This window comes from Ictidomys tridecemlineatus, chromosome 7, assembly GCF_052094955.1.
Source record: "Ictidomys tridecemlineatus isolate mIctTri1 chromosome 7, mIctTri1.hap1, whole genome shotgun sequence".
In the NCBI taxonomy this organism is placed as follows: Eukaryota; Metazoa; Chordata; class Mammalia; order Rodentia; family Sciuridae; genus Ictidomys; species Ictidomys tridecemlineatus.
Genome location: NC_135483.1, coordinates 62,992,454 through 63,011,562, shown reverse-complemented (window position 1 = coordinate 63,011,562; position 19,109 = coordinate 62,992,454). Strand labels below are relative to the sequence as shown.

Genomic DNA, 19,109 nt, shown 5'->3' with positions numbered 1-19,109 from the left:
GGTTCTCTCTGGCCTGAGAACTGAGGGCTGATTTTTATTTTCTCCCTCACACTTTTTGAAAATTACCAAAATGCTCAAGTAAAATTTTGTTATTTTTATTACAATTTCAAATACTTATTGGAATTAAAATAAAAGGGAATAATGTTTTTATTTTAATTTTATCGATTTTATAAAAAAATAAATGACAGAAGAATGCATTACAATTCTTATTACACATATGCAGTGCAATTTTTCATATCTCTGGTTGTATATAAAGTATGTTGACACCAATTCGTGTCGTCATACATTTACTTTGGATAATGATGTCTATCACATTCCACCATTCTTGCCCCTGCCCCCTCTCTTTCCCTCCCACCCCTCCACCCCATCTAGAAATCATTTATTCCACCCATGCTCCGCCTCCCTATCTTACTATGAGTTAGCCTCCTTTATATCAGAGAAAACATTCGGCATTTGTTTTTTGGAGGGGATTGGCTAACTTCACTTAGCATTATCTTCTCCAACACCATACATTTACTTGCAAATGCCATTATTTTATTCTCTTTTATTGCTGAGTAAAATTTCATTGTATATATATGCCACATTTTTTTTTATCCATTCATCCACTGAAGGGCATCTAAGTTGGCTCCACAGTTTAGCTATTGTGAATTGTGCTGCTATAAACATTGATGTGGCTATGTCCCTGTAGTATGCTGGGTTTTTTTTTGGGGGGGGGGGTATAGACCGAGGAGAGGGATAGCTGGGTCAAATGGTGGTTCCATTCCCAGATTTTGAAGGAGTCTCCATACTGCTTTCCATATTGGCTGCACCAATTTGCAGTCCCACCAGCAATGTATGAGTGTACCTTTTTCCCTTCTATACAATGAAAACTACAGAACCCTAAAGAAAGAAATCAAAGAAAACCTTAGAAGATGGAAAAGTCTACCTTGCTCTTGGATACACAGACTTAATATTATCAAAATGACCATACTTCCCAAAGCATTATTCAGATTTAATGCAATTCTGTTCAAAATTCCAATGGCATTCCTCATAGAAATAGAAAAAGCAGTCATGAAATTCATCTGGAAAAATGAGAGACCCAGAATAGTTAAAGCAATCCTTAGAAGGAAGAGTGAAGCAGATGGCATCACTATACCACACCTTAAACTGTACCGCAGAGCAATAGTAACAAGAACAACATGGTATTGGCACCAAAGAGACTGGTAGACCAATGGTACAGAATAGAGAACACAGAGACTACCCACAAAAATACAATTATATTAGACAAAGGTGCCAAGAACATACATTGGAGAAAAAAAATAGCATCTTCAACAAATGGTGCTGGGAAAACTGGAAATCCATATGCAACAAAATGAAATTAAACCCCTATCTCTCACTATGCACAAAACTCAACTCAAAGTGGATCAAGGACCTAGGAATTAAACCAGAGACTCTGCGTCTAATAGAAGAAAAAGTAGGCCCTAATCTTCATCATGTGGGATTAGGCCCCAACTTCCTTAATAAGACTTCTATAGCGTGAGAATTAAGACCAGGAATCAATAAATGGGATGGAATCAATCTAAAAAGTTTCTTCTCAGCAAAAGAAACAATCTGTGAGGTGAATAGAGAGCCCACATCCTGGGAGCAAATTTTTACCCCTCACACATCAGATAGAGTACTAATCTCTAGGGTATATAAAGACCTCAAAAAGCTAAGCACCAAAAAACCAAATAACCCACCAACAAATGGGCCAACAACATAAAGAGACACTTCTCAGAAAAGGATATACAATCATTCAACAAATATATGAAAAAATGTTCATCATCTCTAGCAATTAGAGAAATGCAAATCAAAACTACTCTAAGATATCATCTCTCTCCAGTCAGAATGGCAGCTGTTATGAAGACAAACAACAATAAGTGTTGGGAATAGTGTATTTTAAAAGACAGATCTGATTTTTGGCAAGATGATTGATTATGGGACCCTGTGAATGATTAAAGCCAGCCCAGAGCAAGGCACAAAGAATTATCAGTAAACTATCATGTCTCCTGGGACAAACCCTCACAAAGTCCCGAGGCAAGTCAGTGGTTTTAGGGAGGGAACAAAACCACAAAAGTTTGAAACCTACTAAGTCCCTTGGTGATGAAAACTAATTACAAACATGAGAAAAATAAATAAATTTGTGAGTTCAGTTCAAAGCTCCTATTTGAGATAAATGGTTAGATAGTAGAATCTTTTCCCATCTTGCAAGTAACTGACAAGTGTGAGAAATATATACTTTAATTACAAATCAATTTTTATAAAGGAGACAATGGTCTTCATACTCGGATCCTGAGTCTGACCTTAAATACCTGTTCCTGAAGTTTACAGGGAAGTTTATAGTTGTGTCACTAAGTAGCTTTGTAATAATGAGTTTGCTTCTAGGTTTATTATTTCTCTGAAGCTTACTAAAGCAGTGATTCTCAAGAGAATCACCAACATTGATCATGTGTCAGTTTCACAGAAATGCAGATTCTCGGTCCAGTCCCCAACCCTGTGGGATCAAAAACTCTGAGCCCAGCGATCATTTTTATTTTTAAAACTCTCCTGCAGATTCTGAAACATGCTAACGTCTGAATTCCACTGATACATACCATCCCCAAGACCTCTTTCAGATCCAGAATGTAAATATCTAGAACAGTTTAAGGAGAAGAAAAGTTCACAAAGAGTTAGAATATCTGGAGAAAACCTTCTAATGAGGCGAGGTTTGATCTTGTCATGTGCAATCATACTTTTATCCAAAGAGAAGGATAAGACGCAGAGATAAATAGGTATGGGGGTTTGCATCCTTATGGACTGAGGAGCCAGTGGGAATGCAGAGATGGGAATTTTATAATTTATTATAAACAGAGAAAATCAGCAACTGGAACACAAAGTGGGCAATGTTGCCCAGCACTGATAAATAGACCTAGAAAATTACAGTAAAGCAGCTCTCAAATATTGAATATTAAGTTTATGCTTAGAGTTGATTGTTTTTTTTCCTATATATCTATTATACTTGGGGATTAACAAAATTATTATGTGTAGCTAACTTTCTTAAGGAAGATATATTATACATAAAATGCTCAATTTTGGTTTTGAACTTAAGCAATTTAAGGTTTCTTACAGTGAAAAACTGCAAAAATAATTAAAAAGTAAAACTTTGTACCTAAGTATTCAATGATTATATGCTCTGACCTGAGAAAAGTGTTCTAGAACGTTCTTATGCCTTCCATCTATCCAGCTGTCATTTCTTTCATCGCTTCCGAGTTGGGTCTCCTCTTTTTTAGATTCTCTTCAGAAATGACCTCCGTTTTCCAAAGTCTTAAAAATCTACTTTAATTCTTCCTTAGACTCTTGTTTCTCCAAGAATATCTTAATTAAAACCTCATTTGGTCAACAGAAAAAGTTATTCATAATTTCTTCCAAATCCTAATGAGTCCACAGATTAGAGGTTTAGAGATTAGTCCCCTAAGCTAATGACATTTCAGTTGAGCTGGCATTAACTTAATCTTTTAGTTTTTTATTCAAATTCTTAATACTCTCCATTAAGCATCTTTAAATTACTCAAATTCAGTCTATTATTGAAGCAGGATAAGTCATCTTTATGACTATATATTCTAAAATTCCTCAGCAGTGAAAGGCGTTTTGCAAATTCGTTAGTTCAATTTTCCAGCCCTGTAATAACAGCACTGTGTCTAGCTGGCCAGTTTTATTTTCTCTTTTCTCCCAGGAGGCCCCAAACAGCACTAAGCTAATCTTCATCCTGTCCTGGGAGTATGACCAGCTGGGCCCTCCATTTATGCCTGCTAAGAACTTTGCAGATGGTAAATCGTATAAATAGTTTTTGACCTAAAGTGAGTCTCCCCTCCCCATTTGTTGCTATTTCACAGTACTCACACTTATCAAAAATTGACCAACATTTCTTACAGACAGCATTCGATGAATAAGTCTGGTATCAGTGTCATAATAGCTCCTCTGTCTTGATTTATCTATCTTCTAAAGTGCATTTCAGAAAGCAACATCCAATAACCGGTATTAGGAAATGTCAAAGCACAAAGAAAAACAATTAAATTAGATTCTGTTCTCACATCTCATCAACTATAAGTACATTAATTCTACTTAAGTGTAGAATTAAAAACCATCTAAGTCTAGGAAGAAATACTAATAAATTTTAGGTAACATTTGGAATAAAGACTTTTTAATTCTTAGCAAAGGCAATCTAACTAACATGACCATAAAAAGCTTTTGTAACTGCTTTAAACAAGAACAGCAAAAACAAACACCATTCATTGTAAAGGCAAGTTTAAAAAAAATATTTGTGACATGAAATAAAAGTTAATTTCTTTGATTAATCAAAATCTTTTGTAAACTAGTAGTAAAAGATTTTAAAATCCCAATTTAAAAAAATGGCTGAAGTTGATGGACAGGCAATATACAGAAAAAAATTACAAATGACTGATAAGCATATGGAAAAATTGTTCCACCTCACCAGTATCCAAAGTAAATTAGAACAGAAAGATGATGTGTGGTAGATGCATCTGGGAGAAGTTACAAATAGCAAAGGATTGTTTCCAATACCCAGTGCTGGTTTTGTTCAGGAAGCAATTCTCATTCAGACATTGCTGGTGAATATAAGACACTGCTGTACAGAAGCTACAAACATGTATTCCACCTCTAGAAGTGTATTCTAAGGAAGGAATTCATGTGACCAAAAGTTTAGCTAGTTATACATGTCATCATCATTTTATACCACACTGAAAACATTGGAAACAATCTAAACATTCAACAGTAGGGAATTTATTGGTACATTACCATGTAGTTAAACAATGAAATACTTTGCAAATACAGTGTAAAGTGCAAAGAGAAGATGCAGAGGTTTAAAATGCTGATTTCTGAATTATTATCAGTATTTCAATTTTTTTAATAAAACGCTTTTGCATTACTGGCAGTCAAATCCAGGGCTTTGTGCATGCTAGGCAAGTGCTTTACCACTGAGTTCCAGCCCCAGATGTCAAAAAGGATTTTGGTAGGGAGCATGTACAATGAACCCTAAGAGTGGAGTTTTAGGACCTGAAGTTGAGTTTAGATGATGTCAAATATAACAGTGGTTGGAAGCTCTTTCACCATTCTTCCATTTCTGGGAAGCTAAAGGAAAAACCTTCAAAGGGCTCTCTTTTGGTTACCTGGAAATTGTCTTCACTACAAAATAACTGTTTTCATTCTCTTATACCATGAGATAATTAATGATTGCTGGATCTCTTAAGATATCCAAGAGACTAAGGGTTTGTTTCTTAGGCTGAAACAACTTATATCACATGTACCTATGGTAGGTAAAAATCTTTCTAATATTTGACACATGTTCATGTTATCTTTGATAATGTGGGTTGAATGTTCTCTGAACTCTTCCAGACAGCTTAAGATCATGGCTTTGCACATCACCTGCTGATGCTCTCAGAGCTACTGTGGAATCGCAGTCTCTGTACTAAATGACTTCAATCATGGTGCATTCTGGGTCCTCCAGTAAAATCTTGAGTTGTGTTTCTTGCCTGGCAGTCAGCTGTTCTTTCTTTTTTGTGTGTATGGTGTTGGGGATTGAACCCAAGGCCTTACGCATGCCAAACACATGCTCTACCATTGAACTACATCCCCAGCCAGCTATTATATACCTTGATATTGTCTATACATTAATGTGGATGCACCCCAGAATCAAATTCTCATTTGAAACTTCCCAAGCTTGGAAACCACATGACCAAAGCAATAAGAATTATGTGCAAAATGGGAATAAATGGCCTCTAAGTGATGGGGGGACTCTCTCAAGAATAAAGTATGGCAGTTTAATGAAGCAATTTTTATGCAGTTTATGCACTGCTACATATTCTATAGGGTACAATTGCTTATGAATTCCACAAAGACAATGTGCTACTGCATTTCTTAGCCTCAAAATTTTAAAAAATAGTGTTGTCTATTAAATTCCATGTGCTGAAATAATAGTTTCACGTTTTTAATGAAAATGGTACCAACAAGATACATCCCAAAGTGTTATGACATACACAAAAATGATTGACTAAGGCAGGGACACCTGGAAACAGGTGAAAGTCACCTCCTTTGTGTGTATGGTGTTGGGGATTGAACTGCACTTAACTGTACTCTGGCAAAAACTAATGTATGGTTTGGAAGTTAGGAAGTGTCTGCCTTTGGGGCTAATAATTGGGTCACAGGTTCTTGTTCTTGATATGATTTTAGTTAGTTAAGATACTTTCATTCTCTGAAAATTCACTGAACTATACAATTGTGATTTATATAGTCTTCTGAATGTAACTTACTCCTGAATAGAAAGCTTATTACACAAAAATTAGATCTTTTAGCCATACATGGTGGCACACACCTGTAATTCCAGTGGCTCAGGAGGCAAGAGGATTGTAAGTTCAAAGCCAGCCTCAGCAAAAGCGAGGAGCTAAGCAATTCAGTGAGACCCTGTGTCTAAATAAAATACAAAATAGTGCTGGGGATGTGGCTCAGTAGTCGAGTGCCCCTGAATTCAATCCCCAGTACAAACAAAAAAAGAAAAAAGAAAAGAAAAGAAAATTAGGTGTTTCCAAATACAAAAGCATGGCATCAAGTTTTGAAATTTTGACTTTGGGCTAAAAGGGGTTTCCAATGCTTATTCGTTTCTTAGCAACAAATGCTTTCCTTGGGTGAAAATAGGCTGCACTTTACCACCTATTTATTGCAGCAGTGTATACTTTCTCACATGGTAGAATATAACAAAAGGTCTGAAGCCTTTAGTTGGCCTCCAAGAAAAATGAAATATTACTCAGATTTGATATTTAATTCATTGTCCCAATCGATTTTTTCATGTTTCTATTTTGAAGTGATGTGGTTCAGATGTAGCCGCCCTTCTGGCCAAAGGACCCACTAATTCCCTCACGCCTGCCAAGAATGAAGACATGGGACCCCATGAGAACTACATTATTCCCTTCCAAGGGCAGCATTCCCAATAACTTAATCACTCTCCATAAGGCCCCAACTCTTAAAAATTCTACCACCTCTGCACCACCACACTTAGGACCACATTTCCAAAACATGAAACTTTGAAGTCAGACACACACAAACCGAATTCAAACCAAAAACTCACCGATACTCATTATTTCCCACAACTGCCCACTCCTGTCTGTATGATATCTCATTTATCTGGTACCCCCATCCACCCTTCTTCATCTTAGATTCACAGCTAATTTTACCCTTGACTCCTCCTTTAACACTTTCCATGCATCCAATCACCAAATGCTTTATTGTCTTGCTTCTTATTTGGTTATAGAATCCCTTCTATTAATCCTAGTTTAGATTCTTGTCTTTTCTTACTGGGATTACTGCAATTGACATTTAATTGGTTCCCCAGCCTTTGAACCTTCCCTACTTGTAGCCACCAAATGAACCCCATGGAAAAGGTATCTGTGCTGACATCTTGCTTCAGTGTGTTCAGTGGCTACCATGTCTGTAGAAATAGACCAAGCTCCTTAATGAACCCGGACACAGAAGCTCCTACCCTGGTACTTGTTCCCTCCAGAGTATGAAATTAGTTGTTTTCCCATTTTTCTACCAGACTCTGCCTTGGCAGTAAAATTTATTACCTTCTGTCTTCGGCTAGTTATTCTATACTCATATGCTAATGAGCTGAGGTGTGGTATTTACAGGATATCATTTCTGACTCCTGATGACTGTATGGGATTTCTCTGCTAGGACTGTATTACCTCCATGCCTCTCTCCCTTTCTATACAGTGTTTTCACTATGAATGTATAGGTCTGCTTCTGCTCTGAAACATTATCTTCCTGAAGGCAGAGGTTGAGTTTGTTTACCTTGTGACCAACGGCAAGTAAAGGCTGTGTATTTCTTGGTAGAGTGAACTGGAGATCTGGCTTCTTTTGTAATGTGAAAGAGTTCAGAAAGATCATTTATCAAAAAGTATGCTAGTGATAGAGCTATTTAATTGGACCTATTTTAAATGGGCCATAAGATCACCAGAGTGTCATTAGCCCTAATTATCTTCCTGAGTTTAATTGATACTTAACAAGGTAGAGCATTACAGGAGATATTTTATTTCTCTAATATTCCCATAATCACATATTGCACTATTGCAAATTCAAATTTACAGCTCCGTGGCCTGAAAGGTAAAACATAGTTTGCTTAGAGGAAAAGTGTTCTTCAACCATGTGTGGAGTGTTTGGAAAACATGAATTAAGAATCTTCTTGATGAAAAATACAAATACCCTCTTAAAAGATGTTGTAGATACTGTTGCAAAAAAAGAGTTCTACAAGATGAAGAAGGCAAATTTCTGCACCAATAATTACTGAAACGCCAAAGCACCAAGACTGGATTCACGTCTTGACCACTGGGTAGTAAATAAAAGAGTCACATTACATGAATAGAAAGAAAAGCACCTCAAGTGCCACTGTTTAGATAAGTGATGTCCAATCTGGGTGTACGTCATTAAATATGGTAAGTGGGGATAAGAATTCCTTGTTTAAGGCCAGTTAACAGGTGGGTGGGGTTTGGTGTTCTGAGATGTGGATTTACAGAGCTGGAGGGATGGAGCAAGGTTTCATTTATATGAATGTCTTGGAGCCACAAAGGCTCAGGAATAAAGTCTAGCCTTGTCATTCAAAATTACTCAAGCATTCAGTGAGCCCTGGATACGTGTTGCACTTTTCATGTACTATTTCATTTCCACTGTAAACCTATGAAGTGGGTACAGTTAAAACACCACATTGTACAGCTGAGGAAACTAAAGAATGAATGACTTGCCTGAGGGTCAAGTGCAGAGCCAGGAATGAAGCCCAGATGGTGGACTTTGTTCTTAACCCACACCAAAATGTGGTTTCTACCAGCAGCAGAGGCAAGACCTGGACATGTTCCAGAAGAATAAACTCAGTACTGCTCCTGGGCTATGGGACCAGAGACTCTGGGAGTGGCATCCAGTGTTGTGGGTTGTAAAAATCCCTGCAGGGGAGTCTGATGCTCTTGATGTTGAGATCCATTGCAGTGTACATTAGCACTACATGCCAAAGTGGTGCTTCTCAAACTTTAATATTCACACAAATCATCTGCAGGACTTGTTGAAAAGCTTCTTCTGATTCAGGAGGCCTGGGTTAGAACCTGTGGATCTGCATTTTCTCCCAATTCCCCATGATGCTGATATTGCCGGATTGGCACTGCACTTTCACCCATATTTTATGTTGAATGAATACACTGTGAGTCAGAATATCTGCATGTCTGAGATAGGGACCATAGAATTACAGTGAATCTACTACTGACTGAAATGCATCTGCCTGATTTTTTTAAATCACAACATGATCCGTTCATTTGTACACAGTAACTGTCACATTGCCCACTGACATGACAGACTTTTACCCAATTCTACTCTTTCAACTGAATATGGCACTTAGTATTCCCCAGAGCAAATAAGCATATCATGTTTTGGAAAAGGAAATGAAAAATCTAGGGGATGAAAAAGGAGGCCAAAGAGAATGGGTCTCTGTCTGAAAATGTGTAACGAAAGAGACTTTAAGGAGATAAATGATTTGCAGTTAATCACATCTCTGAGCATTGCTCCAAATCCCCTCCCACCTGGATTACAGTGAGTAAATCATCACAAAGTTAAGGAAAAAAGAATTAGAAAAAAAAAAATGGACCTCCCATGCCACCAGACTGGCTGAAATCTGTTGGGAGAAACAGAATTGGCGTCAATATAAATATTATGAAACATCTTTAAGAAACCAAAAAAAAAAAAGTCACATCATAAACTTTGAACAAAAAGTTAATGTACTGATAAATTGCCCATCTTCGCCAGAGGATGATGACAGGACACATGGGAATGACAAAAAAGAAAAAAGTGCTTCCTGATTCCTTCTGCTGAATGAAAGGAAAACAGGCTGTCTAAACCCATTACAAATATTTGAGTCCTTAAAAAAGTCAAATATTTTGTAAATAGCTCACAGGATACAAGGCTATAGTTCTTCCTAAGTAAAACACTTTAGCCCAGTAAGCTTTCTCAAAATCTGGGTTGGTTGCACACTGATAAACAACAAGTGTTGATTATAATGATTGGGCTGCAGGAATTTACAAGAAATAATTTCAGAAATTGATTTTGGAAACATTATAAAGCTCAAGAGCAAGAATTCAGTGTATTGCTCATTCTGCCAGAATTCTCTGGCAGAACTGAGAGAATAATGCTCTGCTCTATTAAAATGGAAGCATAAATATTATGTTAAGTTTGATTTTTAAAAAATTAAACAAGTTGTAATGAATAGATTCAATGTCTCCTTCAGATATTATTGACCACATTTAAAGATCAAAGGGTGAGCCAGGCCCCATGGCCCATACCTGCAATCCCAGCAGCTCAGGAGGCTGAGGCAGGGGGATCGTGAATTCAAAGGCAGCCTCAGCAAAAACAAAGAGCTAAGTAACTCAGTGAGACCCTGTCTCTAAATAAAATACAAAAAAAGGCTGGGGATGTGGCTCAGTGGTTAAGTGCCCCTGAGTTCAATCCCTGATAACCCCCCCCCCAAAAAAAGATCAAAGGGTGGGGCAAAAGGAAATGACTTCTCAAAATTAATATTTAAAGTTCTTTGAACAAATATTTAGAATATTTAAGTAACTGAAACAACTTAATATTCTAGACAATGTTGTTTCCTCAAAATATTCTGATGAAAAGAGAAACGTGCAGTAGATACACCTTGAACATTTCATGACTGGCTGATACAGCAGAGCTTGGAAAAATCTGATGATCCTTCAAAGAATAGTTATTGATCCTAGAGTGCTTTATCTCTGAGCCACATCCCCTGCCCTTTTAGATGTTTGGTTTTTGTTGTTGTTGTTGTTGTTGTTGTTGTTTTGAGACATGGTCTCATTAAGTTGCTGAGACTTTCCTCAAACTTGTGATTTTCCTGCCTCAGCCTCCTGAGTTGCTGAGATTACAGGCATGCGCCACTGTACCCGGGAGCTTTCTATTATTTTTTCTTTTTTTTTTTAGATTGTTATCGGAGGCAGGATAATTACCCATTTGCAGCATAGAAATATAACTAATCAACCCAATGAAAGGACTGTCAGCAAGTTGCTAGCTCTGTGCCCACACTTCTTATATCACTTGGCATCACCTCCATTTGGGATTAATTGGCACTGTATGAGACCAAGAAAAAAAAACAGTTGTACATCCAGACCCAGAAGAAAAGACCCAAATATTGCATTGCAGGATATTCTAAGTAGCATTTGTTTATTGCAGTAGATAGTCCGATACACAACCTCACCTTCTGGGAGGGCTACCAGGACAAGGCCTCAGGTAACAGCACTCTCTGGGGCATCAGGCCAAATAAATTGACTTTGCTCAAGTTTGAAACCTCTTCCCAGGGCAGTGAGGACACAATGACTGAACAAAGTATGAATAAAAAGGTCGAGAACCCTGACACCAACTGGGGACGATTCTGAAGGGTCATTCCTTGAACCCTTCATAGGAATGAACCAAATCCCCACTTAACTTCTCCAACTGCCCAACCTTCTGTAGATTCCCTTCTATACATATTGTCCCTAAGAGCACTGCCAAACAAATCTCCTCCCTGTTAGAGTCCGCTTTCTGGAAAACCCACGACAATTAATCACTAAAGTTCTCCTTGAACAATTGCCTTTATGAAGAACTAAGAACCAAAATAATAGTACTAAAATCCAGGACACTGGAACTAGGTTGTGATGCAGGGTGCAGGACTGACCAAACATTAACCTTAAATTCTCATTGTCTGAACAATGGCCCCGCCCTCTTCTCCCTATGGGAGGTATTGGATCACATCTGCAAGTGTGTGTGTGTGTGTGTGTGTGTGTGTGCGTGTGTGCACATATGTGCAGGTGTACTTTGTAGACCAGAGCTCCAAACTCTCCAGGGATTGATCAGCAGGTAAACCTAGACAAATCCTACAAAGAGGTCAAATTCCAAACCAGATGGCCAAGCACCAATGTGTTCTGATTATCCCCTCTGACAAGGGAGGGTCCTACAAAAGGCAAGATGGTAAAGAGAGCAAGTTCTCCACAGTGAAACATGGGCTCTGCCTCCCCTGCGGGCTGCCACATGTCCAGTAGACACCTTGTCCTCCCCAGATGGGAGGAAAGAGGAGCATGGCTTTTTTTCTCTCTTTGCTGCTGACTTGGGTAACTCTCCCTTTCTCCTCTAAAATTTCTCTTGAGCCTTTGTTGCTAGCAATTGGAAACCTATACCAGGCTCTCCTCTGTGCAACATTGGTGAAAAGACAGAAACTCTGCTTAGTACCAGAGATGGATTTTTCAAGGTATCAGAAGGATTTATGCCCACTGGGAGATGGAAACAACCCCTGTGCTGAAGGAAGATCCCCCAGAGAGCCTGCAGAGGGTGGGCCATGGCATCTGAATGTTGCCACAGTCAGACAGAGGGGGAGGCCTGGAGTTAGAAGTTGTTAGCAGCTGGCCAGAGCTGACTATCCACTATGGGACAAGAACAGAATCATCTGCAGTAGCCCTGACGACTTCTCCAGTGTGGCCAAGACAACATGCTAAAGGGGCAGGTTGGAGGCGTTCACGTCCCTGATGAAGAAGCTGCACCTATCTGCCCAGCCTCCCTGGGACCACTGACCTCTCACTGGCATGAAGATCTGTACCCTTCTAAGAACTCCAGGGTGTGGCCAGGCAGAGCTCTCAGAAAAAACTGCACCCCAGTCCAGACTCTGGACTCCAGAATGGTCTGAGTTATAATCAAAGGGGTTTCTCTTGCCTTATAAAAGGGGTGAATAATAAAGAGATCCAACTGCTACTCTGGATGATGATGGGAAAACATGTTTTTCTCCTCTCTGATTCTGGTCTCATTCATTTCCCCTTCACCTTTTAGCAGCTATTCCTTAATTGGAAACACAAGGGATTGTGGAATTCATTGTGGACCTTAATATGCAATAAGGGAAGGTCCAAATGGGCCTCACCGTGCCTCACCAAAGGACATCTGCTATTTCTAATAAGAATAGGTTACTTTCCTGTGTAACTTTACCTTTCAAATCACACTCATGCACATTAATTCAGTAGACCCATATCACCTTAGTGAGGTTGGCAATGAACATATTATGTGATATCACATTTTCAGAAAGAAAAATTGGAACATGGGGTCAGATAAAGACATTTTTTTCTTTCCTGATTTATGAGGGGAAAAAAAGTCTTATAAAGGCAGAGAAGTTGAATCACAGCTACTTATTCATGTATTGGATTATCTTTTAAAAAGTGGGATTACACAAAGCTTGCACAGAAATTCCTAGAAATATGGCCAGCATAATTATGGGGCAGGAAGTAAGCCTTGAATCCTACTTTAAAACTCCCTTTGATAAAAGCTTAAAGAGAGAGATTAGGTGCTCAAAGACTGAGATGAGAAGAGGGTTAGAAAAAGGGAGTTGGAGCTGAGAGAAAGTGAATGAGAGTCAAGAACACACAGATCCGTGCTCAGGATTCCCCACGTAATCTGTAGATGCAAACGTGACTGTAAAAATTGTACCCACTATGCACTGCATGATGTGGCCACCTAGGACAATTTGTCATTCCTGAAACAGTGTGTCCTTACTTCTCTTCTGAAATGTCAGCAGTGTACATACACTCTCTCTCCTGAGAAATGGGAAACCTTTTCAATAAATAACATCCTTTCAATAAACATGGGTTTTTTTCACATACAAACAATTCAAAGGGGAAAGAAAGATCTTTTTTTTTTTTTTCCTCATGGATGCTAGAACAACTGACTGTCTACATATTTTTTTTTAAAGACTTTTGCCAGGTACTCTGGCACACGCCTGTAATCTTCACCACTTCGGAAGCTGAGGTAGGAGTTCAAAGCCAGCCTCAGCAAAAGCAAGGCTCTAAGCAATTCAGTGAGACCCTGTCTCTAAATTAAGTATAAAATAGGGCTGGAGATATGACTCAGTGGTTGAGTGCCTCTGAGTTCAATCCTTGGAAACCCATCCCCACAAAAGTATTGACAGTGACCTCACATACCTTACACAGAAAAAAAAAAAAGATGAGATGAATCATAATCCAAAGCATAAATGTTAAATCTATAAAGATTCTAGAACAAAGTATAGGAGGAGATCTTCATCATTTTGGCGAAAGTTTTCTTACACAGAACACTGAGAACATTCATCAAGAAAAAATAAATAGTTAATTGGACCTTATTGAAATGAAAAACTTTCACTCATTAAAATATTTTATTAAGGTAATGAATATCTAAGCCATTTAAGGACAAAATATTCACATTACATATTCTGACAAAGGACTTTCCTCCATAATATGCAAATAAACTTCACCATTCGATAATAATGATGATGATACCAATGGCCTCAATTAAAAATAGACAAAGGACTTTCTCTTTTCTTTTTACACCTGACAGAAGAGTGTATTTTGACATATTGTACATACATAGAGCATAACTTATTCAAACTAGGATCTCATTCTTGTGGTCGTACATGATGTGGAGTTACACTGGTAGTATATTCGTATATGAATATAAGAAAGTTATGTCCAATTCATTCTACTTTTTTTCCTAATAGTTCCCCCCCCCACAGCATTCCATTCATTCCCTTTGTTTAAACCAATGAACTTCTCAATAGACATATGTTTATCAGAGGTCCAAAGGTGCTAGGTATTTGGCAAAGGCTATCTGTGAATAGGCCATAGTTTAAGAAATAGAACTACTGATTACTTGTGGCACTAGAATTCCAGGGGTGATTGAACTAGTGCACTTTGAAGAGCATGAGGAATATCTGATTTGAGAATTGTCCAATGTCCATATTTTCCTACATACCAGATGTGTATCACTACCATTTATTGGGGATAGGTGCTACTCCATTGTGTCAATTTTCCTGCCTAATTAAGAAGGCACACAAGTTTGATCAATGCTGATTCTGAACGTTGCCAAACTATGCCATTAATTTTATACTGTGATAATGTGTCACCAGGAGGCTAAGTAGCTTTGCGTCTCTGGATTAGTTACTTTTCATAAAAATCACTGAACCTTAAAAAGTAGAAGGGTCTCAAGAGACTAGCCACCCTGCTCTCATAAAGCACACAAAAAAACCACTTTCCCAAAGTCTGAACAACAATTGGTCATACAAACAGGGGGTTAGAGTTTCATCTGCTTCCTTTGATTGCACCGAAGTGATCCACATTAGCACAAATACTGCAGCACATGACACTCTGGGAAGTGATAATCCATGGGGCGCATTTCTGGGGCACTAAAGTGCTTCTGGAAACCCTGGCAAGCTCCCATGCCACCTCTATGTGGGACATGCTCATAAAGCAGATGTTTCCTAGTTTTAATTTTTGTTAACTCTCTGATGGATTAAGCTAAATATCTCGGAGCTTTATTCATTATTGCTGCAGTAGGTAATTTGTGCCCATGGTAATAGTAATTTAGAGTTATTAATGAAAATGAAGGCTAATTAAAAAAAAAAGCAAACATCTAAACTCAAGCTAAGGTAAAAATACAGAGCACTCCCAGATGAATTTTATCCAAGTTTCCTTTTTCCTTCTAAAGGACAAATATTACTTTGGTTGCAAAAGGAAGGAGAAAGGGCATTGTCACACAAAGTCTCGCATCGTACATCGGTCGACATACCTGCAGCCCTTCAATGGCCAGTTTGAGGATTGAAGGTGTCAGTTTGGAGGCTTGTTTGAAGGAAAAATTACTCCAGTCTATGATCAAAATGAAACCATTTATCTGAAGCTCCGGATCTTCGATAAGGACTTCCAATGATAGCAGGATGGCACGGAGGATGTCTGTAAACGAGTTCCTGTAACCAGGGCAGAAAGGAGAGCCATGTGTGAGGATAAACAGGCAATAGACAGTACGTCACACCAAACCACATTGGCATCCTCATACCAATGCTGCATGAGCCCAGCCTGCAAGTCACACTGTTTCCTGTCCCAGAACAGCTGAAAATACATCTACTGCACTTTCCAGAAGTGATGCTTTGAGGCTCTGGGGAAGGATGTTTACCCTTGATATGACCCCATGAGCACCCCAAACTTAATGAGGTGACACCCTTGTGCATTCCCATGGCTCTCTGTACTGTGCTCCCGTTACAGCACTGATTTCACTTTGGTGAAATGCACCCCTTACTTGTTGCTCTCCCTTTCACAGCCCCAATATTTTTAAGGGCAAAGAGGGGCCCTAATCCAAGCTCAGTGAATCTTGCTGCACAGATAAGATGAGACTTCAATCTTATTTTGCTTATTTTGATTAAACATCTTTTATTCCTCTGATATGTTTAAAATCTTGCTAAGAGTGTAAAAACATCCGTGCAATCGATGCTATTTTTTAGCTTCAATTCATGGAAAGAAAAAATAAAATAAAGCAGGAAGAATAGCTTATTTTCATTGAAGGTCTACAGAGTGCGATTTGGGAGGGAAATTGCTTTGAGTGCATCAGTAACTATGACAACAGGCAGACCTGAATACAAACTAGAGTGGCAGTTCTCCAGGACCCTGTGTGTTTCTGCATCTCACATATCCCCAATCACCAGGTGATTTTTGTTTAAAATAATTTTCAGATGTGAAGAAATGATGGCATATTTACTCTGTTTCATCCTGTGAATTATCTGACCTACGAATCTAAGATCTCAGAAAATCTCTAAATTCAGTCTGTCTTTGATGAGTAGGAAAACATAAGGTTGGATGGTGAGTGATGCCAAAATCTTCAGCTCCCTTCTGGCTTTCACTAAAATCAGAAGCCTATGTTCACGGAATCATCATATTCCCGATAATTCCAATCTGGTTTTGAATTCCAGTTAAGCCTAATGTCTCCCAATTACAAATCAGGAATTCTGTGCTTAGACAATAAGTGGGTAAGAATTTTTCTGAATTGCTGTTATGAACCCAGTGTTGTGTTTCATGCTTGAAGTAATGTGTCCTGTTTATACTTTCAAAGAGCCTTAATTTAGCTGTGGGTGGTGGAGATTAGCAACAGGAATTGAGAGGGATCGAGAACATTGGAATAGCTAAGGAAAAGGTTAGAGACAAGTCTTGAAGAGCAGATAGGATTTTGATGGATTAGTGGGAGAATGAGGAATAGGACTTTATAGAGAAGAGTGACACAAATAAAAAATAAAGATATACAACCCATTCTCTTCCTGTTCTTCTTACTTAATCCTCCCCTCTTATATTGAGCTGAAATTTTCCTCCCACAAATCCACCACCCCCTGGAGTTAGCTCTGCTCTGTGGAATAAACTTCAGATCTTCCCACACCACACACTTGACTGTTCATAGGGAGGTCATGACAACCCATATGAGCTCTGGATTTTTTTAAAAAAATTAACTTTCTCAAATGAAATGGCTCTTAATAGCTCTTTTTATCATTGTTTTCTTTCAGATGTATTCCCTTTTCATTTTTAGAGATGTCCTATTCTTTTTAACATAGGGAAAATTTTTACTGGGGCCTTGTTTGCTTTTGCTTTTTCATTTATTTTTACATCATTTACTGATGACCCAATCTTCTTCAGAGGATGCACTTTTAAAAAAAATTCTTTTTTTGAGTACTGGGGATTGAACCTAGGGCCACTTAACCACCAGGATTTCCCTAAAATGAATAGCAATAGCTCCACCCCTTTATTGTTGTTGTTATTATTTATTTACTTGTTTGTTTATTTATTTATTCATTTTGAGACAGTCTCACTAAGTTGCTTAGGGCTTTGCTAGATTGTTGACCTTGAACTTGTGATCCTCTTACCTCAGCATCCCTCCTTACTGGGATTACAGGCATTCACCACCATTGCCCCACAGAGATACAATTCTATATTGGAAAGAAACACTGATTTATGTGGCGAATGGAACCAAAGACTATGAGTTTAGGTGAATTTAGAGGGTAATATGGAAATGCTCAATTGTAAACTGGAATGACCACTGGAGCATCAAGAAATCTGAGCCTGGATAAGCTTTCTTAGAAAGAACACATACATAAAGGAAGACTGAGCCTTAGGTAAACTTTACATACAGTACTGAGGTTGAAGGAAGAAGAATTAAAGAAATAATAAAATATGAGAGGATCAAAACAGTACTGAATTAAAAAAGAAAGTAAGAAGAGAATGCTTCAAGAAGCAAGAATGTGAAGTCAGATGCAGTACCATGTTCCTGGAATCCCAGTTACGTGGGACGCTGAGGAAGGAGGATCATGGATTCAAGACCAAGATCAGTCTGGGCAGCACAGCAAAACCCTGTCTCAAACAACAACAACAACAACAACAACAAAACAAAACAGCAAAAATATGCATCACTGGCCCCAATTCATGACTTACCCTGGATCCATGCATTAGCTATGATCTCACTGGGGACACAGTCCCTTGTCCATGTGACTTGTTTTGGCTACTGACATGTAGACAGACATGACAGTACTGAGCCTCAGTAGACAGACATGACAGTACTGATGCCAATACTGAGCCTCACTTGTAAGGGACCTCAGACATCACCTCTTGTTCTCTTGCCTTTTTGCCAACACTCGTGGCAAAAGCATGCCACAGCTATCATTCTGGATTTAAGAGAAGAATGCAAGACCGAGTAGTGACCACTAGTCAATTAGTCAATCTTCCTAAAATGCAGAACCATCTATCTAAACCCAGCCTAGCTAAACTCCAGCTGCCTTACAGATAACAAAAGCAATAATAAGTGATGGCTTTTTAAACCACTGAATTGTGGGATGGTTTGCTACACAGCAATAACTGTTCAATACTGGAAGGTAGTTAACAAATGCAAATAATACAAAAAAAATCAAGGAAAATGAGGAAGAAAAAAAGACTTGTTTGACAACAGGATATTTTTGAGGAGTTTTAAGAGAATGCTTTCTTGAATGGTGAATATAGAAATCACTAGTTATGAAGATCTTTAGCAAATCACTCTGTAACTCATTTTATTCCTCTAAATAAGAGAGAATTTTTCTTTCCATCGTGTGTCCACTGATATCCATTTCCAAATTTCTACTCCAGAGTTACAAATGCCCCAACATACTGTTTTTACCAATCCCAAAGAAAAAACTTGGAGGACTCAACAGAGAGGTTTTACACATTTTATTACTT

General features: G+C 38.4%; 1 protein-coding gene across 1 annotated transcript in view; it reads right to left on the bottom strand.

Moving 5' to 3' along the window:
* The window catches only part of Clvs1 (clavesin 1), a 194,250-nt gene that overhangs the window by 97,552 nt on the left and 77,589 nt on the right, over positions 1-19,109 (bottom strand). The window contains exon 3 of the mRNA XM_005322974.4: positions 15,661-15,835. Coding sequence (XP_005323031.1) covers positions 15,661-15,835 — 175 coding nt within the window. The remainder of the gene's footprint in view (positions 1-15,660; positions 15,836-19,109) is intronic.